Source organism: Cynoglossus semilaevis, chromosome 9, assembly GCF_000523025.1.
Source record: "Cynoglossus semilaevis isolate Cse_v1.0 chromosome 9, Cse_v1.0, whole genome shotgun sequence".
NCBI lineage: Eukaryota > Metazoa > Chordata > Actinopteri > Pleuronectiformes > Cynoglossidae > Cynoglossus > Cynoglossus semilaevis.
In genome coordinates, this window is record NC_024315.1 from 8801565 (window position 1) to 8824036 (window position 22472).

Genomic DNA, 22472 nt, shown 5'->3' on the forward strand with positions numbered 1-22472 from the left:
AGTCTACACTTCTTCCCTCTGACGCCCTCCTCTTCTTTGTCTTACCCCCAACGTTTATTCGCTCGTGTTTCCTTCCCGGTCCATTTATGTTCTTTCTGTCAGTCTAATGTTGACTTTTCTCCTGAAGCTAACACTTTGCCCGTGTTGTCACTGCACATGCTCTTAGGTCCACTTCACAGCAACCTCTAAATTATTCATATCAGACCACATCTTCTGTGCTGTTCTGTTCCTCTCCATCCATCCAGGATCCTGTCTGTATCACATGGCTCTCTGAATATATGTGTGCATATGTCAGTGTGTGTGTGTGTGTTTAAGGGTGTGTGTGTAGACCTGTTTCCTTGACTTTGTGCTTTTGTAAGTGCTTTTGCTTATGTGTTGCTGCATCTATTTTTTTTCTGCCTCTCTTTACTGAAGATGCATTTGGCTTTTATCTGATCTCCTTATAAAAAACATCACACACACTCAGGTGAATGCAAGTCCAACCACATACACACAGTATCACACAAAAACATACAGTAATCTATATACAAATTCCATGATACCTGGTGGTACTCCTTATGTACTTGTTGGTCTCTTTTTTCTCCACTAAGGAGTCATTATGGTGTGGATGAATAAGAGGCCACCTGGGAGAGGCTAATGGCTCCCAATAGCTTGTCCGCCTGAATGTCAGTTGCAAAGTATTCACACACACACACACACACGCGCGCACAAATACCCACAATCACACACGAGTGTGCTCCCATACAAACATGTAGCTAGATTAAAAACACACACATTGACCTGTCAGTCATGTGTCTTTGTCTCCCCTGGCTGTGCAACGACTCGTCTCCAGTGACTGACTGACAGAAGGGATCCAGTGTTAAGGTCAACCAGCTTAATTACCAAAGATTAGAACCAGGCTAATTGAAACCCTGGCTTTTAGTAAACGGCCGTGATTGACAGTGGCTGAGTTGAAAGCAGGACAGTACGTAAGTCTGATACTGCAGAAATTCGTGTATAGGTGTCTTTCTACTTTTTATGGAGTATAGCAGTTGGATAATTAGCTACTGTTATACCTACAGCATTAAAGTTTTAAACGTTAGCCGTACAGCTACTGGTAGCATGAAGGTGTAGTGTTCCGTTATTGTAGTTGAGATGTAGTTCAGATGATGTCTCTAAATTAAGATTTATATATTTATAGTCATATTCCAAATTAAAAATGTACTTAATTAAAAAAGGTTTATATCTGTTGAAATATCAGAATCTTATAAACCAGTATAGCTGTTGCAAAGCTATTGCTACTTAGCATATTGTGTAGCTACTGCTACGGCAAGGACACTTCACTGCAGTGGTTTTTGTGATATTTAAACAGGTCAACAAACATTTAAATATATTTAGTCAACATCAGAAGTCGACTAAATGTTTTGTTCTAACTAATTATCTTTTAAATTAAAATTATTTCTTTCTAATAAATGTAAGCTATGAGCTCAACCCAAACACTGGCCATAATCTTGTGCCTTTCTCCATGGTAGGACCATGAAGTTTTGGTCCTACACCAGTTTCCATCATGAGAATTTCCTCTATAACATCCCACCACTGCCTTCTGCAGTTTCTGTGTTTGAGTTTACAGCAGTCAGAGTTGATGAAATCAGAAGCAAAGTTTTAGCTTCATTTCCATTAAACGCTGACTTTTAAAATACCACAAAGCAGCATTTTCTAACTTGAAAAGCTTTTTAAAGTCTTATTTATTCAAGTTATATTTTTTCCAGCATTAACTCTAACAAGGTTCAGTTTTTTAAACATTTTAATACATTTAGAGAGCATTCACTCCCAGATCGAATAACTCTGCTGTTGTCTTAGATGTGAACACAATTTGTCGCCTTTATTTTCATCAATCTTTTTGTTATATTCATTATGCATCTTGGCACAGTGCTTTATACAATATGTTGTTATTTGGGTTTGAGAACCAAAACATTGCGGGGTGGTCAGGTCTGCCCCTAATGACACTTTTGAATTTCACCTTCCGTTGCCGTTATCTCATAAATTACCTCTGAGTTTGTTTTTGTACTGCCTTAAGGGCAGAAACTTTAAAGTTCAAGTTCTACTCAGGTCAAACAAACATCCACATACCAACCTGTTTTACTGTAGAAAGGTGAACAGTCAAGGGGGAGAGAAGTAAAGTGAAGAAGGAGTAAGAAATAAATCAAACCTGTCAATAGGCTGTAACTTTGTCCTACTACTGGAGACTGGTAAAGTCTCCTGTAATAAATCTATGTAGTTTATGGTTCCTGGCATTAACAAATGACCAGTTTGTGATGAAGACGACCAACTAGTTTTATAATGACACAGGTGTCAGTCTCAGATTAAAGTAAAGCTCCCATTTATCCTTTCTGCTTCCAAGTGAACACACTACGCTTGATCTTCACGTGCAGCAGCCGGCTCCTGCTGTAGTTCCCATGATTAGGAGGCCAGACTTGAATTGCAGTCCTCTGGTTTTACAGATGACAACCCCAGCAAGCGATGTGTGTGGATTTCATTTTGGTTCCCATATAAAGAAGACAGTGTTCACACAGCAGTTCCCATGATTAGGAGAGCAGGCTTTTCTATGAGCTGTGAAATTATCTGGATGGCTCACAGTGGAAACATCGACGCGGGAGCGCGTCCAAATGAAACAGTGGGATGTGTGGACGGCTCCGTCAACAGGGGAGGGTAGGGTTACACATCTGCTCTGACCTCAGGGGGTTCTTAACCGTTCTGTTCAGCAGCACACACTCACACACTGAGTGGCTCTCTCACCAACACACGGCAGCACACGGAGATATTGCTTACACCTGTCCAGAAAATGAATGGTGGAAGGCTATTGTGTGTGTGTGTGTGTGTGTGTGTGTGTGTGTGTGTGTGTGTATCTGGTTCAGTTCATCTGCATTTGTTTCAGTGTGTGAGAGTGTGTGCGTGTGTGTTTTTCATCTTGTATTTGTGCACGTGGGCTCTTTTTGTTTGGATTTTTTTGGCAGGTTTCTGCATATCATATCAACAAAACTGTTTTTGCACGTGTGTTTGAACAGTCATTTGGAGGGAGCAGCGGGAGAGGGGGGGTAGAGGGAGAAAGAGAGGGAGAGAGACAGAGCATCACTACTTCACTGTGCTCACTTCATTGTCTCAACCCAGGTAGATGAAAAAGAATGAAGTATTTCTGAAGGCTTTGAAGTGTTTGCATAATGTGAGGGATCATCCTCTCTCTCCTTCTCTCTCTCTCTCTCTCTCTCTCTCGTCATCTGTCTGTTCTTCCTCCTCTCAGTTTTTTTGCCCCTTTGCCCTCCTTCACAACACGCCCCCACACCATTACACGTATACACACAAACACCTCTTATCTTGTTCTGCTGCTCTATCATGTCTATGTTTCCATTTTTTTCCGGGGCCTTCTGATTGATTGAAACTGGAGCTGTTAAAAGGCCACACACGCGCTTGTGAAGCCGGTGTCTCACGACCTGTCAGTTACGGTTCGATGGGCTGGTACCAGAATTAGCATCTCCTTGTCGAGGTTCAGTGCTAGGATTTCCCGTTAATGAGGCTCTCTGTAGTTGAGAAGGATAAAGTCACAGGGGATTATCAATGAAAAAAAAAAAAGAAAAGAAAAAAAACTGCCCTCTATATCAAACACACATCCCAAACGCATGCTTCTCCACTCGTCAGTGTTTATCACCCACTCTGTCTTTATCCACTTTAAATGGGTGAGTCATACATCACACACTTTTACATCACATTTGGAAAGTACAACCTTGAACAAAGCGGAAATAACACCGCAAGTGTGAGTACAGTTGATTTTTTTTTTACTTAGTGACTAAAGTTGTCACCTTTGATCCTCCACCTCCTCGAACATCAGCACTTTTTTTTCCCATGGTGCTGAATGTGGCTGATCCACTGCCTTTTATTTCTCACAGTGAAATGACTCATTGTGTTTGAAACGCTGGCCTCAGATGTTCGCTGTCACACATTTGAAAAGCTTTGATGTTCTCCGCTCTTTCACTTAAAACTAAGGATTAAACTCTGTGAGGACTCTGCGGTCCAGCCAAAATGCTGTGCTATTTCAATCCCATATAGAGGTTAAACAGTGGGGCAGTGGTTACTGCACCTGCCCCACAGCAACCGGTTTGATCACCAGTAATAAATGTTAGGATTAAGATTAGGTTAATGAGATTCTCGTAACCAGCCATAGGTATCAGTGAATGGTTGTCACAGCTTCCTACAGCTCTCTCTGTGTGGCCCTAAAAATGATGAAATGGTAGGAGGTGAATGAACAGTTCCTAATTACCATTTGTCCAAGGATAGTCATAATGACTTGCTGATTTTGACCTTGCTTTCTTTGATTTCTGCAAAATTGTATCATTGAAAGACTGGGCTGGATTTGGTGTGACTCATGCATTCAGCTGGTTTTCATTAAAAAGAAGGGGAAAAAAAGTTAATTTTCTGTCTACCCACTCAATTTTCTGTATTAATTCCAAGTATTTTCTTAAGTGTGTCGTGGCGTAGATTCACAGGTATGAGACTCAGCCACTTACTTGTCAGACAATTGATACCTCTGAAGCTGAAGCCAACGGGAGGTTAGTGTGAGGCTGCATGGTTTTGCAGAGAAAAAGATCCTTTACTCTTGAGTGAAAGATTCTTGGCCCTGTTTAAACTGGTATTAACAGCTTTGTGGAAATATCCGTCAGTGGAAATAATATCACTCACAATATGCCTTATTTTTAGACATCGCACAGTTTCACGTGTTTTTTCCTGTTGATGACAAAGTTTATAATTTTCTTGCAAATATAAAGTGATTTTTTTTTACCTACGCATAAACAGCAGTTAGTGTGATGTGATCACAGGTCAGCGCTGGATTGGCCTGTTACAAACACAGAGCCAATAAAAACATGTAAAACAATTGAAGGAAGCTTGTAAAAAAAAAGACATTCAAAAGAAACAAATTTATATTTACAAAAACAAATGTATGTTTAGGAAAACAAATTTACATTTAGAAAAGCAATCATGTATTCACGGAAACAAGGTAAAACATGCTGTTTTGTGAACAAATATACTTTTTAATTTTTTCATAAATTTTAAATTTGGTGATAACATACAACTAGGAAAAAAGTTATAAAATGTCTATGTAATTCTTCCTAAAAAATAAAATTGTAAGTAACTGTATTTGTAGAAACGATAGAAAGAACACATTCTAATCCTATTGTGAGGAGAGTTAAGGCCGTCATTGTTGAGTAAAGTTTATTAGGCCTGAAAAAGAAGCTGAGACTCAGTCTTTTCTGAGTTCCTTGCTGAATATATGAGTAAAGTTGTGTTCTGTTTCAGAGGACCAGCTTCCCTCGGGGTTCCCCACCATAGACATGGGCCCCCAGCTGAAAGTGGTAGAGCGTTCCCGGACCGCCACCATGCTCTGTGCAGCTAGTGGCAACCCTGACCCAGAAATTACCTGGTTCAAGGATTTCCTGCCAGTCAACACTTCAAACAACAATGGACGAATCAAACAGCTCCGCTCAGGTAAGATTGGTGTTTCCAAAAGTTTTGATTCTTCAATCAACTAATTTCTTATTTTCTTCTGCCTCTCTACTTTTCTTTTGTCCCTCTAAAAATATTACACACATCAGAGGTCCCTTTTACCTTCTTCTATCCTGAGAATATTTTATTTTGCTATTTCTGTTTTGTTTTTTTTTCTTAAAATTTCTGGCCCCTTCTACCCCAGTTTTCTTATATCCCTCAACGTTTTTGCTGGCAATGTTCTACTGCCGTTCCACTCTGCTGCTGCTGCTGCTGTGGTGTGAGTCGACTCTGTACGGTTGCCAACCCCCTCCGAAAACTTTTGAGGCCTTCAAATGTAAACTCCCATCTTATAAAAACTCCCCGAAGGTTTTCCTCTGCATATCTCCATCACAAACTGTTTAATTTCTCACTCACTAAAAACATAAAATATCTATAATAACACACATTGGCCCGCCGTACGTCTTGGCATCTTTTTAAACTGGCGGATTTTAAAAGGAAGACTGAGGTAATGGGGATATGGGTACCGAGGAGTCAGCCTCACAGAGATGCCTCACCGCTGTGACTACATGAAGTGTCTCACATGGGTCCAAAGACACTCAATCTACTTAAATGAGTTTTGGTATAGTCACAGCAGTGTGTGAAACGCTCTCTTTTCACACTAAAGCCTCGAAGACCGTCTCTACTTCCTTCTCCTTCATGACTGGACCATAGTCTCTCTCTCTCTCTCTCTGTCTTTGCTCCAGAGCGTCTTTAAAAACAAAACATTTGGCTCCTGTTTTTGTTCTGTCCCTGCTTTTTTTTTTTTTTTTAATTCTATGGCTTTACCCTCTGCAACCTGCTCTCACTTTTGTAACTGAACTTTATTCTGCACAAAAAAAAAATCAATAATTATTACTTTAAAATGTTACGACCTAGAATAGCAGATATTTTACCGCTGACTTTTCTGTGTAGTTATTACAAGAGTTTCCTGTTAAATGCAGTCTTTGTGGATAATCGATACCAGTGACTTATGTTGTCTTTGGAGTTCCAGTGCATTTTCAAGGTGTTTCTACTAAATCAACTCCTGTGTGTAACTAAGGGTCTGATTGTAATGCCATGTCTATGCTGTTTCTTTTCTCTCTGTATCTTTTTAACCACAGAGTCCTTTGGTAAGTGCTGCTGTTCGAGGCCCAAACCCTCACTCTCCACTTCTCTTATACTGTTCACTAATATTGATTCTGTTGCTGCTGCTCACCTTTACAAATGTTGAGTTGTTATTAAAATGCATGGCATGCATTTTACTAACAGTCACACACAAAGTTTTAAACAACACAAAGAGAGCGGGAAACACCCTCTCTAATCTGCAGGTATACTGTGTTTTGGCCAAAATGAAAGTATGCAAAAAAAAAAAAAAAAGCTACTAGCTGCTCTGCTACACTCGAGCCAATTGGCTCCATCTCACCTGTGTACCTGCAGCTTCTACACCCAAAATTATGCAGTGGCTTTTTCCTTAAACTCACCTGTCTCCTTTTTTATCCCCTCACTTTTACTCAACTATTCTGTCCCTCCCTACCTTCTTTTCTCTCAATCACTCACTCACTCACTCACTCACTCACTCACTCACTCACTCACTCACAAACATTCTCATTCACACTATCCACTCTGCTATATAGAGTTACCAGTCAATAAGTCATGGGCAGTGGATGGCCTCTGGTGGAAAATCAGAATCAATAGCTGCCAGGTTTTAGACTCATAGACTTCAGACTCATATAGTGTCATGTGGTACGGAGTTAAACTTAGCTACAGTAATGTATAAATGCATACATACATTCAAATCTATAGTGTACATACTGAGGTTAAGGTTATCGATCCAGCATTGGGGAAATGATTGTGTTGCAGCAGAGTAGGAGACAGAGGCAAAGACTGTACGAAAGGAATTTACCAATTATAACAACAACAACAACTGGATCAAGGATTTCAAGATATAAAGTCTGATATATAATAAGAATGTTATACACAGACATTTGACAGTTGTTGCATGTGAGTAGAATAGATTGCACTAAAACCTGTAATACAGGACTGTGGTATGATAAGGAGAAGAGGAGGCAGGGTGGAGTATATACTGAGGGAGACAGATATTACATGGTGGCGTTGTTCAGTCGTGTGGCGGTGGGGACGAACAATCGACGGAAGTGTTCCGTCTTGCACTGTGTTTGCAGCAGGCTGCTGCTAAAGGAGCTGCTCTGTGTCCAGGGGAGTTGTCCATGATGGATTATAGCTTAGCCAAAAATCCTTCTTGCACCCAGTTCCTGAGTGAGGTCCAGAGGACAGTCCAGGACCAGCCTGTCGAGACAGTTCCTGTCCCTCTACTTACCTCCACCAGCCAGACAGACAACAGCATAGAACGATGTAGAAGCTACCACAGTGTCGTTGGACACACTGCACACTCTAAAGCACCTCAGTCTCCTCAGCAGGTGGAGACGACTTCTGCCCTTTCTGTACAGGACACCTCTGTGTGTTGACCAGTCTAGTTTGTCATTTCGGTGAACACCCAGGTATTTCTAGTTCATGTATGTTTTATACATGTTTTTATTTATGACTAATCCAAATGATTGGATTATCCACTTAGAAAGATGTGGGGGAAAAACATGCAAAAGGATAACTGAATATTTAGCTCGATAGAATTGGTGGATTTTAGTCATTACTGTGCATCTTAATGACGACTGGTGGAATGTGCTGAGAGTAGCTGTCAAAACATCAATGAAGCCCCCCGTCCTCAACAATATTAATCAGTCTGCAGTCTCTCTTAATCCATTTAGCAATTGTGTCAGTCAGTCTGTCAGTCGTAGACTTACTCCAGCTGCACTCGGTGAGACCGCTCTGATGCAAGCTGGGAATCAGACCTGAAGTTGAAGTCTTCACAAATTGAAGGAAAAGTGTGGTTTAGTTCCTGACAAGCACACTCGTCGTTTCAAATGTGGCTTGTATAATTTTGCAGAACGTTCAAGGCCATAGTGTCTCTCTCTCTCTCTCTCTCTCTCTCTATCTCTCTTTCTTTCTTTCTCTGGCATCATCTTGACGTTTGGATGTTTGTGACTAGACTAAAAGATTGTTGGGTTATTTTTTCTGTCTATTTGTTAGCCATGCTAATAGTGTATCTAAATTGCTAACAGAAAAATCTCAAGTACATTCTAGTTCTTATGTTCTAGGGGCAGTTTTACAGGTTTTAAGATTCTAGCAGTTTGATCAGGGCGCTGCTCTAAACGGGGATTAAAGTAGTTTAAGACTTACTGGAAGGCAGGTAAATCCACTCAAACAGTTCTAGTCTCTTAGATCGTTCAGTGCAGACACTACTTTACTCCTACAACCGCATCTGCCCCTTCAGCAAGTCAATGAAGTCAAATCAATAACCCATCTCTGTATAGTTCTGTCACTGTCTGCCACTCTGTCTCTTTATGATCTAGTCTTTCTCTTTCCAGACTTATTCTGTCTTTTTTTTCCTCCCCCTTCTCTCTTACCCTCTTACTCTCTGAGGATCTATATTTTAGGAATCTAATTTGGTTCGTTCCTTTTTCCAAGTTACCCAACTCCACACCCCAGCCCCTGCCCCCCCACCCCTCCCTCTCCTGCCTCCCCTTCTTTCTGTGGTACTAACATTTTCTTCTTCTTCTCCTTCTCTAATCGTGCATTCATTGCCCACTCAGGTGGCACGCCCATACGAGGTAAGACTGCAGAGAGGATCACCACGACACAGTCGCCTGATTCCTTTTCAACCCCTGGTTGTCCGCTCGTCTGGTGGATCTTAAAAAGCAGCCGTGGATGTGTTCATCAATACCGGTCGTAGTCCCAAAGATTTAGGACACCACCGTATTGATCATGCGTATCCTGCTGCTTTAGATCTGCTGTGAGCGAGTGGGGAACGGGAATTGGAACTGAGAATTGAGCAAGCAATACTTTGACTTTTAATCCCTTTCCCTCTTCTGGTGTTTCATCCTATCTTCATCCTTTTTTTTTTACATCTAACAGATAATTCATCCCCTTACTTCTCTGCCACACAGTGACTTTTCTTTTGTGTACTCACTTTAACATCATTTTAGCTCTTCACCATGCTAAATCTTTGCTCCCCATCTGAAGCATGCCGTTCACAGTTTTCTTTTTCTATGTTTGCTGTAGCAAAGCATTCTTTTTATTTACCTGTTTGTTTGCTTTATAATTATCTGGGTTACTCTTATATTTTCTCGGGGTCTTTTTTTGTTTGATTTTTTGGGTGGGGGCTCCAGCAGCTGCTGAACTTGACCCAATCTTCAACATTTCTATATAGGTTCCCCAATAAACATTCAAGTTTTATTTTCTCCTAGTGCTTATTCACTCAGCCTGAAATATCCAGATGACAAACGCTTGCAGAAACTAGTGCAAACACACACACACCTCACGACAGGCATTCATTTTTCAGTTTTTTACCATACCTTTCTCTTTTCTCCCATTAATGATAAAAAGCCCCAAACAACCACTTTTTTGATGAAGTTTTTATGGGCGCTTTTTTGCCTTACCACCCCATCGTTTTTTATTCCTATGACTAAACGAAGAAAATAATTAAATAAACAAAAATAAAACTCTGACTTTTTTGACAGCTCTTCTACTTTTCAGGGGGCAAGAAACCATCAGTCCCTTCCAAAGGCTTTGCGTATGTCGTCTTTTTTTTTTTTTTTTTTTTATAACCTGGTTGGCCTTGATGGAGGTCATGTAATATCTTCACCTCCCTGTGTGACATGACACTCCTGATCCCACTGGTGGATCTGAAAGGCTTAGAGATGTTCTATTGCCATTTTTTGTCAAATTAAATCAAGGGAACTTATAACTGCCTCTCCACTTTCAACAGTGAATAATGTCGATATTGTATTTGTGTCTGGATTTCTTCACATTTTGGCTGGTGTTATTTGTTTCTGCCTTGCATGAAGACTACATTCTGTGTTTGTTTTTTGTTTATTTTTTGTAGGCTCTGTGTCAGCCTTTTGTTCTTTTTGTTGTCTATCCATTTCTAAAGCCAGCAGCTGGCTAATGTTTTGCTATCTTGCTGATTATGGTAAAAACATCCTAATGTGTCCCAGTAGACTTGAACCCCTTATACACAGTTTAGGTTGTTTTGCTTCAAACCTGGATTAATCTATCACTGCTGTAGCTTTTTCTAAAAATCATTTTTTGGTGTAATCCCATTTTTTTTGGTTGTTGCTCTGTCTTCCTCTTCATCTTTCTATGTGACTCTCTCTCTCTCTTTCTCTCTCTCTCTCTCTCTCTCTCTCTCTCTCTCTCACCCTCTCTCTACTCTTGTCTCTCTCTCCTCTATACCTGCGCCCTACCAGGTGCCCTTCAGATCGAGATGAGTGAGGAGTCAGACCAGGGGAAATATGAGTGTGTTGCCACCAACAGTGATGGAACACGCTATTCCACTCCAGCAAACCTCTATGTCAGAGGTAAGACATGAAGCCAGTCAAATGTAATGATCTCATTGTTTATGGATGTGCAGCAAATTACCTTCGGCCGTGGCTTTGCTCAAATTTTAATAAGGTCATTTTTTCTTTTTGTGATGAGTAAGTGATATTTATCTCGTAAAACTGGTCGGCTTTTCAAATTTAAGCTCCTCTCCGTCAGGGTTTCTTATCTGTCTGCCTGGTTTCTTACCTCTCAGACCTTGATGAGAAAAACAAATCAATACAACAACAAAAAAGAAGTCCCTTATTCGTTCCACGATTGGTAAATTCACAGCGTAACTCTTTGCAATCCACACATGCTGCCACAGGAGGCGCCATTAAGTACAGTATGTGGTTTAAGTAGTGCTCGAACCCAGGACCTTATGCATGTGAGGCAGATGTTTTATTGACAAGCGCTTTTTAAAAATATTTTCATGACTACAATTTCACTCGCAAATACAACGGGCCCATACTGTGTAGTACTTTATAATTTTACCCAAGTTTGTCATTTCAAATAATTATATCGATGTTAATGTCTTGTTTTAGGTGATTTTTGGATTCTTGTGATGACGATATTTATTATTATTATTATTATTATTATTACTACACCACAAAGGTTGTACTGATAAAGTGGTGGATAGTGTAAGTACACACTGAAATTGTGCTGTGTGTGTGTGTGTGTGTGTATCAACCATTACCAGGCAGATACAGTGTTTTGTGCCTGTAAGAGCAGTGAAGTATTGCAGCGCTGCTCAGCGAGTCTTTGACAGCAGCTCTGTGGAGGCACTGGCCTCTCGCAGACTGACTCGGCCATTTATGGCCAGTTTTGATTTTCTTCTTTCTTTCTCTCCCTTCTCATTCCGGTCTCTGCTCACCATTTCTCTCTTTATCTGCTCCTGTTCCTCACTTTGCAGAGCTGCGAGAAGGTACCGTAAAGACCTCGTGTCTTGTTTTTAAGTCTCTCTCATGTTCCATTAAAGTACCATTTGTGTTTGTTTGTCCTGGTTTATTTTATGTGTGGTGCTGAAGCGTGTAATCCCAGAAGATAAACTGTGATCTTCATTGTTTTTGTTTTATTTTTTTTCCCCCATTAAGTGCATGTGTGTCTGCTGTGGGTTTTGTTGTGAGCATCTTTTGTGTTTCGGTTCATAAAATATTTAGTGGAGCACACCTAAAAACACCATGAATAAAACATTTTGATATCACACGATTCACAGTGGTGATGTATCAGACCATCTGAATGCTGCCAGATGTTTTTTTTAAGTGCTATAAAAACTCATCTTAGAGCACGACAAAGGAACAATCCTCCCACTCTAATAGTTGTTCACTGTACACAGCAACAGTGTTGTTCTAACGCTGCCTTCCTGCTCTCCAGTGCGACGAGTCCCTCCTCGCTTCTCCATCCCACCAGCGGACAGTGAGATCATGCCAGGGGGCAGCGTCAACATCACCTGCGTGGCAGTGGGGTCACCCATGCCTTATGTGAAATGGATGCTGGGAGCTGAAGACCTCACGCCTGAAGATGACATGCCAATCGGCCGTAACGTTCTGGAGCTGACGGACATACGACAGTCCAACAACTACACCTGTGTGGCCATGTCAACGCTTGGTGTGATCGAGGCAGTGGCACAGATTATTGTGAAAGGTGGGTTCATCCACACCAGGAGGCTCATAGGAGATACACGGAAAAGAGAGGAGAGGAGAGGACAGAAAAGTGAATTCTTTTTCCTTTTGAGGATGACTATTATAATAATTTCTTCTAATTTTTCATATTTTAAAAAGGCTTTATTATGATTTTCAGATTTTAAATTAGCCCAAAATATGACCAGGTCTGGGTCAGAGTATTCTGAGCCGGTGTGATTTACTGTCTTCCACTCATTTTAATGACATATTAAATGACAGTTTTCTTCTTTCACTTTAGCTCTGCCTAAAGCTCCTGGCATCCCTGTGGTCACAGAGAGAACTGCAACAAGCATCACACTCACCTGGGACTCTGGGAACCCAGAACCTGTCTCCTACTATGTTATACAGGTGTGTATATTGTACTGCAGTAACAACAACATATCAAAGTACTGTTGTTTCTGAGACATAGAAGGCAAAGCATACATTTTATTTACATAAAAAATGCATTTAGACAAAAAGAAAGTTCTTCTTTATCCTGGCGGTAAATTGTCATATTTGAATTAATGTGGAAATGAAGCACATTTCATTTCACCAGCAGTGAGTGAATACTTGACTCAGGGAACCAACATCTGTTTTAGACGCGTGCTGTTTTTTTCATGAATGTCAGGTTGTTAACAAGCAGGGAGCGTTGGTAGTTTATCAGTTCGACTTTTCCTCCTCCTCACCTCCCCCGCCTCCTCTACAGCACCGTGCCAAAGGCTCAGATGATCCTTACAAGGAGATTGATGGCATTGCTACAACTCGCTACAGCGTGGGGGGCCTCAGCCCTTACTCCCACTACGACTTTCGAGTGGCGGCAGTAAACACCATTGGCCAGGGCCCATCCAGTGATGCGGTGGAGGCTCGCACGGCGGAGCAGGCTCCCTCGTCACCACCACGTCAGGTAGGGATGAATGTTTAAAATTAATGTTGAAGGCACTGTAGTGTAAAGGTCACGTGGAGAAAAGTTATATTTGAGTTTAAAAGGTAGAGGGAGGAATGTTCTCTCTGCAGTTCCTGATTAAGTTCTCTGTTCAAATTGACCCGGAGAAAATGACTTGGTTTTTGTTTTGCATACCTTGCCTTTGATCTCTTAATGTCAGTTTTTATTTTTCATGTGAGAGCCCAAGTTTTGGACAAAGTTTTTATTGGCAACTTTGCTTCTTTTAAGTTGAAAATAGTGCCACCTACCTTGTCTATACATCAACTGCAGTAGAAACATCTCTCTAAAACTACTTGTTTTAGAGACAATGAGAGAAATTACAGAGAATGACTTCGGTCATTCACATACACTGAGTCTGTGACTCAGTCACATACATCATAAGTGGCCTGGAGAAAATGACTTGGTTTTTATTTTGCATACCTTGCCTTTGATCTCTTATACTCTTTTAATAATTGATGTGAACTTCACTGGATCTGAGTATACAGTTATAAACTGCCTCTGATATGTGCAGTGTGCTACATAAAATTAGCATATATATTATACAGCATTAATTTGTATTCCTCTGTCACCTAACAAAGGAATGAATAAATAATCAATCTGTGTAAATATCCCCTTTTACCCTGCAGGTCAGAGGTCGTATGCTGAGCACGACAACGGCAATCATCCACTGGGATGAACCAGAAGAACCAAACGGTCAGGTGGTTGGTTACAGAGTGTACTACACCTCAGACAACATGCTGCCAGTCAACCAGGTGTGGCCATCTGCTGTTCTGTTAATGGCTCTCTCTGCTGTGTTTAATGAATCACATGCAGTTGATTTCTGATTTATTTATTTTTTTAATGTATTAATGCGCTGTAATGTGTTTGTGCTGTGCAGTGGGAAAAGCAAATGGTGCGCAGTGCCAACTTCATCACTATCCAGAGCTTAACTCCTAATAAGACCTATTACATCAGAGTGCTGGCCTTCACCTCTGTAGGAGATGGACCTCTGTCCCAGGACTTACAGATCATCGCTAAGACCGGAGGTAACACACAGGAGTGTCAGTGGTTCATATGTACAGGACAACAGTAAAACAGTTTTTTAAGCAATGTTAATTGTGATTAATTGCATGACTATTCAGTGATTAATCACCATTAATGGCATTTAGGCAAAATAAAATGAATTGAATGATATTGTATTGGACAATTACCAACATGGTGTAACATTTGGTTTGTTAACACATTAAACACGTTTTTACACCAGTGTTCCCTTCACACAGTACCAGTACTCTGACTCATCGTCCACTAGCATACACTGCCAAATGAAAATCTGCATTATCGCACGAAAAATAATTGTTGGTCTTAATGAGTTTTTACATTTTATCTATAATTCTTTGTTGTGTCTCTGTAGTTCCGTCTCAGCCTTCAGAGTTTAAGGGTGAGGCCAAGTCTGAAACCAGTATCCTGCTCTCTTGGGTCGCACCACCACAAGGCGGTCCCGACAACCAGATCACAGGATATGAACTGGTCTACAGACGAGCTGGTGAAACAGAAGAGGTGGGAATGGAAGGAAGAATTGCTCGGATCATTTCTTTTGATTATGTTCCTTTTTTAAAAAATGTTTTTTCTCCCACTTGTCTTTTCCTTCATCCAGAAGAAGACAAGCTTCGAACCGACTACCTTCTACCTTTTGAAGGACTTAAAGGCCTTCTCCACTTATACCTTCCAACTGGCTGCCAAAAGCAAACATGGAATTGGTGCATATACGAATGAACTGTCCATCAACACGCCACAGACCCGTAGGTTGAACCCCAAATACTGAAGTGGATGTGTGTGTGTGTGTTTAAGATGTTGCTTAACCATATTTTTGGGGACATTTTTTTTGAGGAGAGGGCGCTGTTGATGTAGATGTTGCTTAACCATTTTTTTGAGGAGAGGGCGCTGTTGATGTGCTGACAGTTTGTCCTTGTCAGGATATTTTTATTTAGTTTGTTTTTTTGTGGATTACATTTTGGGTCAGATTAAAGTTGTGGTAAGGATTAGGATTATAATTATAACTAACTACTTTTGTAAAAGTTAAAGCTCATAAATAGCTAGAACATACATGTGGGTGGGTGCTTTTTGCGAGAGAACCAATGAGATAAATGTAAAAAGAAAAAGTACTTTTAAAATAAGTGAACTGTCTGTGTAGATGTGATGGATGGATGGATGAATGGATGGATGGATGGATGAATGGATGGATGGATGGATGGGTGTTAATGTGTGGTCTCTGGTCTTTGCCATAATTGTTGAAATGAAGGTAAGAACCAAAGTAGAAAGGTCACTGTGTTAGAGGAGAATCTCACCCTGTTTAGTCACTTGTTCATTTTCATTATCTGACATATCGGCCGAAGCAAAAGTTGAAGTCTATCATCCAGGATTTGTGTTCAGCCATCTTTACTTTCTATAACTGTTATCATTAATTTGTAATGAGTTTCGGTTCTCCAGTTTTCGTTTTCATTTCATCGTTTCTTTGTCTTCTGTTTTCTGTCTCTCATCTACTCAAATTCCTCTCCATTCCTCCACCACAAATCCCACTCCTCCACCCATCAATAACAATTTACACACAACCAAATAACCTCTTCCCAAACCATGCAATACCAATGCACTGGCCAATCAGTTCCTTCAGCACCTCCACAGGACATCACATGCACCAGCCCTAGTTCTACCAGCATCCTGGTAAGTTGGGCTCCGCCTCCTCTGGAGTTTCAGAATGGCATCATTACGGGATACTCCATCCAGTACTCTACTACAGAGGGCAACAGAACATCCAAAAAAGTAGATGGAATTCCTCCGGAGAATTCTTCCTATCTCTTGGAATACCTGGAAAAATGGACTGAGTATGTGATAACTGTACGAGCACAGACCGAGGCTGGTGATGGACCAGAAAGTTTGCAGCTGTTAATCCGCACTGAGGAGGATGGTATGTCAAAAAATACAACTCATGCTTGTTTTGGGATGCCCTTCTCCGACTAACAACAGTTACCCCTCTCTAACTCACTAACCAGCTGCTTACACAAGCCAGTTAAGGCGTTCTGTGCTTGAGCTGATATTTAAGATGGATGACGCTGTTAGGATCCAGTGACAAAAACAACCTTACCTTCGTCCCTCTTTTGTGCCTGTATAACAAGCAGAAACCCCTAATATCTGGAAAAGCCCTCCTGCCCTCTGTCCTGCTTTTACCAGAAGCCCCTTTCTGCCCCGAGCCTTTTTTACCATCTTTTTAAATCAACATCTTCTTGCTCAAGTTTCCTGTTTTTCCTAGATTGTTTGGGATTTCCCTGGCTTGGCAGTACAATATTTCCTTGACCTTAGCTTTCCTAGTGGTTTTCTTTCCTCCTTGATCCTTGAAAACTATTGAAATATATTTTTAATCGATGTTTGCTCAGTGTTCCTGCACTAGATTGTAATATTTTCCACTGGATTTCTTTGATGTACAACATGATTAATTGGCCAAACCCTGCAGGGAACGTTTTTCTATTCCAGCCCAGCAGAGTGCTACTTGTTTTGCACTGGTCAGTCAGATAGCATAAAGGATCGGCTGCTACTTAATCGACATTTTTTTCTTAAAAGGGAAGTGTTTTGTAGCTTTCAAAACCTTTTTAAGGGAAAGTCAATCCAACGTTAGCAAAGAGATTTTTCTGTCTTTTTTTTTACGTATTTTTGAAGACTTTTTTTTCTTGCTGGTCTTACAAGCGAGGATAAGTGATAAATGATAAATATCTCCCAAACAAGTCTATGTCATTGTCGTGGTCTTTACATGAGAGGAAGACGTGTCCAATCGTCCGTGACCCTTGACCTCTATTTCAAAATGCATCTTTAGTTCCAAGTGGTCCTCCACAAGGAGTTGAGGCAGAGACTGTGAACGCTTCGGCCATTAGGGTGAAATGGCGAGCACCAGTACCGGAACGACAGCACGGTCAAATCAGAGGCTACCAGGTTCACTATGTGAGGATGAACTTTGGTGAACCACAGGGTCAGCCAGCCATCAAGGACATCCTCATAGAGGACACACAGGTGAGAAAACTTCACTGTACTACCTCGCACAGGAACCACAGTGTCAGTCAGAGTTTTGTAGAATACTTGGTTTCTACCAACACATTTTCACAAAAGTGTGCTGTTGACTAAAAAAAGTTTGTTTTTGTCCTTTCTTTTTTGCAACATCCGTTAGTGGGAAACCAACGATTCAACTGATTATGTGAGTATTTTTTAATATATTATTTCATATATGTAAAAAGTTCAGACTTTTAAAAATCCTTTAGGACAAAACAAGGGCTTAAAACCCAGAAGGATGTTTTTTTCTTTCCTGCATTCTGCATGTTTCCCTGGCAGTTTTTAATAAAGGACTCTGGGCAGGCACAGATATCTAATGATAACAATAGTCTGTGGATATTGCCAAAATGTTGTGTTTATATTTCTTTCTTCAGGCAAAGAAATGAAAGCATACTTTGTGTCGTGATAAGATAGAGAGACCATTTTAAAGTGCTTTTCTGTGTCTGTGTAGGTAAATGAGATTTTGTTCAGCCTTTGGCCCATACTTTGGGCTCTGATGAGATCATTTTGTAGTTGTTTTGATTTCTGGGATCTACTGAGCTGATCGTCGAGCGTCACATTTCCCAAAAGCAGGATCTATTTAAGCAATGAAAAGGAGAAAAATAAATTGAAAATGCCATCCTTGGTCTGAGAGAGAGACACGAACTGTCTGTACTTTCACGCTGTCTTCATCCAAGTCCTCCATTGACCTGAGGACACACAGTAGACGCCGCCTTGACATTTGTTTTTGTTGTCCTGCAGGAGGTGGTTCTTGGTGACCTGAAGGCAGACACTCCTTACTCTGTATCAGTGGGCGCTTACACCGCCAAGGGAGATGGTGCTCGCAGCAAACCTGTTACAGTCTGCACTTCTCTGCCATGTAAGCAGCTCTGAACACACTCTGTCACACACCCAAGGGTATGCAGCTCATGCAACACACACACACATAACAGCGGTCATTTTCGACCAGTAATGACCGCCGCCAAGCTGGTTTTCTTTAAAGACCATTATGTTGTTGAAATGTTTTATGTCTTATTATGTCATGTCTTCCAATGCCAGTAAAAATGTCATTTGGTTCCATATTTTTCGCAGTTTTGCTGTGGGTCATGAGTAATGTGCTTTGCAATTATCTTCTAATTACCTTCTCGTCGTTATCTCCCTGTCATCCACTGTTCTTTTCCTGTAGTGCCTGAGAAGCCTGTTCTGACAGTGAGCCTCACTGATGCAGGGAATGTTCTTCTTCAGTGGTATCCACCTCCAAATCCACTCACCCCCCTGCTCGGGTATCGCCTTACCTTTGGACGCACAGACGTCATTCCCTTTACGGTGGTGGAGTTTCCCATGAAGGAAAATCGCTACACAGCGAATGACATCCACAAGGGAGCAATTTACATCTTCCGACTCTCTGCCTGTAACAAAATGGGATTCGGGGAGGAGGCAGTAAAGGAGGTGACAACTCCAGAGGATGCCCCAAGTGGATTCCCAGAAAACATATACTCTGAAGAGACGTCTGCCACCTCACTGCTGCTGTCGTGGAAGTCAGTCCCACTAATGGAGCAAAATGGAAAAATCACCAAGTACTCGGTGCTCTATAAGGATGTAAACAGTCGAGGGAACTCCTCAGAAGTTGTTGTGCCACATCCACAGACAAGTGTTCTGTTGGAGGGTCTGAGTGCTGATACTGTGTATGATGTCAGGGTGCGTGCGTTCTCAGTTGTTGGTCCCGGGCCGTACAGCCCTAGTATCCAGTTTAGGACACAGCGTCTAGACCAAGGTAGGACTCACTACCATTCTAACAAACCATCTTCATTAACCAGGGTGAAGGAACCGCCTTCTGAAAAATACGGCAGCACATTTGTGACACATACACACTCCAACACACATCAACTGATGACATCATTTAAGTGTCCTTTGTCATTGTCTTGTCACTGTCGTCCTAATCCCAACATCATTTTCCCAAATCAAGGTAGGAGACGTAGGTCTGGTTCAGTGTGTTGAAAGGAGCTAATTCTGTAGGTAGTTTGTAAAGAATGACGTCCAGGACGGAAACTGGTGCAACAGAATAATAGATACTCAAGTAAACTGTTTAATACGTTTGGTTTTTGTTTTTTCTTCTTAGTTTTTGCAACCAACTTCAGAGTGAAAGCGGCGATGAAGAACTCTGTGCTGCTGTCGTGGGAGATCAGAGACAAAAACCCAGCTCAGCCCTTCACTGTGAGTAAAGATTGGCATGTGTGCATGTTTCACTAAAATAAATGAATTTGTTATTTTAAAAATAGGTGAAGCAGTTGTTAGATAAATGCAGCATTAAATATATATATATATAAAATTTTCAATTGGCTGCGTGGGGTCAAACATACTGTAGTATAAATTTTGGAGTTTTCTGGAAATTATTTTGCCAATTAACATTGACATAAAATTCTCTTTAAATTGTATAGGATTCACACAAATGGGAGGATTTCTACTGTAGATATTTACTGTAGACTGTATATATATTTTTTTCTTTTTCTTTTTTTTCTTAAATATTAGTCCCTTGTCTGTGTTATTGTTTAGAATTTTTTCTTAAATATTACTCCCTTGTCTGTGTTATTGTTTAGAAACCTAAGATCTCTGTACGGCTGTATTTTGTCTTCGACCGTCATAGTAATGAATCCCTAACCTGTTTCCAGATCTTGTATGGAAGAGGCCAGTCTGTGGAGGTGGATGGGAAGCAGACTCAGAAGCTCATCACTGGCCTGGAGCCAGACACTCTGTATTCATTTCTGCTCACTAATCGGGCCAACAGCGCTGGAGGCCTGCAGCACCGCGTCACAGCCACCACTGCTCCAGACATCCTGAAGACCAAACCCACTGTGGTGGGAAAAACCAACGCAGATGGCATGGTGACTGTTCAGCTACCAACCGTGCAGACCACCTCCAAAGTCAGGTAGAACGTGATGGATGGATGACACCTCTGAACAGCTGGTTTCATTTGATGGATAGCCGTGTTCGTGTACATGCGCACGAGTCTGTGTCGGCTGTAATAACTGAGACTGGCGAGAGTTTGTTTGTCATCAAATAAATTGCACTGTAGACACTTTAATTTAATCATTTCCTCTCAATGGTGTTTTCCCCTAATTGGTCTATCAGGAGTAATTTCACTGATTTGGCAACAGCAACTCTGAGAATTCTTACAACGAGCCAAATAAAAACACAGAGACGATAATGTTTTCTGATTTTTATAACCACCACCCAAATACCCTCAGAGGGAGCAGAACTTGTAATTCATCCTTAAATCACAGCCAAATCACTTAGCATTCACATCACAAACTGATATCTATGTTGTTTTGTCTCCGTCACCTCAGAAATGTTTCCTTTGAGTCCCAAACCACATTAACTTCTTGTACATTCTGTCTTCGTTGGACCTCAGTGAGATGGTCAACCGCTGCCCTCACACGCTGTTGCTTCCAAAGTTGATGAGCTTCGGGATCAAGCGCTTTCCTCTTGCCTCAGTGTTTGCTTGCTGTGTTTCAGGGGTTTCTACGTGGTGGTGGTGCCGCTGAAGAAGCAGAGAGGGAAATTCCTCAATCAGTGGGAGGATCCTGACCAGATGAACCTGGATGAGGTGAAACGCTGTTTCTTTTTTATAGTCACCGATTCAGAACTTTTATCGAAAGTTCAACAATATTAATAACAATACAGCAGTAATACCAAAGTGTTTAACACTAATACAAAAACAACATGATGTTCCAAGACAGATGTTATCATTTCCATTGGTTTCTCTAAGGTGTCTCCAACAGCTTTGACACGTTTCTGTTCATTTATCTCTGTTAATTCTACAGCTGTGTTTCATTTTATCTACTTAAAGTTTTTCAACCTTCAAAAGCAAATATCAGATTTTTAACGAAACTTGAATGGAATCCTCTTACAATTATTCCAGCTTTGCCACATAATCAAAGCATTCCGATCAAGCTCTGTCTGATTTCTTTTTATTTGACCAAAACTACAGGAACATTTGAAAGTCCTTAAACCTGATTATTTTTCCCTTGTATTTAAAATGTTCAAAATAGTTAGATTACTTTTTAAAATAACACTCCTTTTTTAAAAACAGTTTTAATGCAGTGGTTGTGTTAGAGAGTCTGATGACTCACGGGCAGAAGCTCCATATCTGTAAATCAGTCTTAACTCGATTGATTTTGTTTTTCCATTTTAGCTCCTGAAAGACATCAACAGGACAAGCGTCAGTCGGTCCCTTCGCATCCGCAGGCAGGCAGCCCAGTCAGATTCTAGGGCTTACGTCAGCGCTCACTTCAAGACCCTGCCACTGGAGTTTACTCTCGGTGACGGGCAAACCCATGGCGGCTTCCGTAACCGCGCACTGCAGAATGGACAGGAGTATGTCTTCTTTGTCCTTGCGCTGCTTGATCTCTCTGAAAATGTGAGTAGTAGAGACTGGTCGTCATACCTACTAAAAACATCATGAAATATGAAAAAAAAAACATTTGTGAATTTTTTTTTTTTTCAAACCTTCCTGCAGACCATGTTTTCAACAAGCCCTTACTCTGACCCCGTGACCTCATTGGATGTGGATCCCAAACCGATAGTAGATGAAGAGGAAGGGCTGCTGTGGGTGGTGGGGCCTGTGTTGGCTGTCATCTTCATCGTCTGCATTGTCATCGCCATTCTGCTCTTCAAGAGGTCAGGACCGAGACAAACTGACACTGACACTGCTTTAGAATAAATACGTTCTCACAGTAGAATTTACAGTTGGATTTGCAGCAGAAAACAAAGTCATGCAGGTTTATGGTGTTTCCATTTTATGCTCTCTGTGTTTCTTGTTTAAGCTAATAGAAGCTAATAGAAGCTAGTAGAACACA

General features: G+C 41.0%; 1 protein-coding gene across 19 annotated transcripts in view; it reads left to right on the top strand.

Moving 5' to 3' along the window:
- ptprdb (protein tyrosine phosphatase receptor type Db) overlaps positions 1-22472 on the top strand; it is a 143127-nt gene that overhangs the window by 97495 nt on the left and 23160 nt on the right. For 4 of the 19 annotated variants that reach the window (XM_025058776.1, XM_025058777.1, XM_017035226.2 and 1 more), the window contains 22 exons: positions 5326-5514; positions 6654-6662; positions 9198-9215; positions 10854-10964; positions 11876-11887; positions 12337-12606; positions 12883-12992; positions 13330-13527; positions 14193-14318; positions 14444-14591; positions 14957-15102; positions 15200-15344; positions 16205-16507; positions 17408-17601; positions 17756-17782; positions 18379-18496; positions 18803-19390; positions 19736-19830; positions 20286-20542; positions 21130-21220; positions 21809-22033; positions 22133-22293. In XM_025058776.1, the coding sequence (XP_024914544.1) occupies positions 5326-5514; positions 6654-6662; positions 9198-9215; positions 10854-10964; positions 11876-11887; positions 12337-12606; positions 12883-12992; positions 13330-13527; positions 14193-14318; positions 14444-14591; positions 14957-15102; positions 15200-15344; positions 16205-16507; positions 17408-17601; positions 17756-17782; positions 18379-18496; positions 18803-19390; positions 19736-19830; positions 20286-20542; positions 21130-21220; positions 21809-22033; positions 22133-22293 (3541 nt within the window). The remainder of the gene's footprint in view (positions 1-5325; positions 5515-6653; positions 6663-9197; positions 9216-10853; positions 10965-11875; positions 11888-12336; positions 12607-12882; positions 12993-13329; positions 13528-14192; positions 14319-14443; positions 14592-14956; positions 15103-15199; positions 15345-16204; positions 16508-17407; positions 17602-17755; positions 17783-18378; positions 18497-18802; positions 19391-19735; positions 19831-20285; positions 20543-21129; positions 21221-21808; positions 22034-22132; positions 22294-22472) is intronic. The other 15 variants (XM_025058779.1, XM_025058780.1, XM_025058781.1 and 12 more) reach the window with 15 other exon arrangements.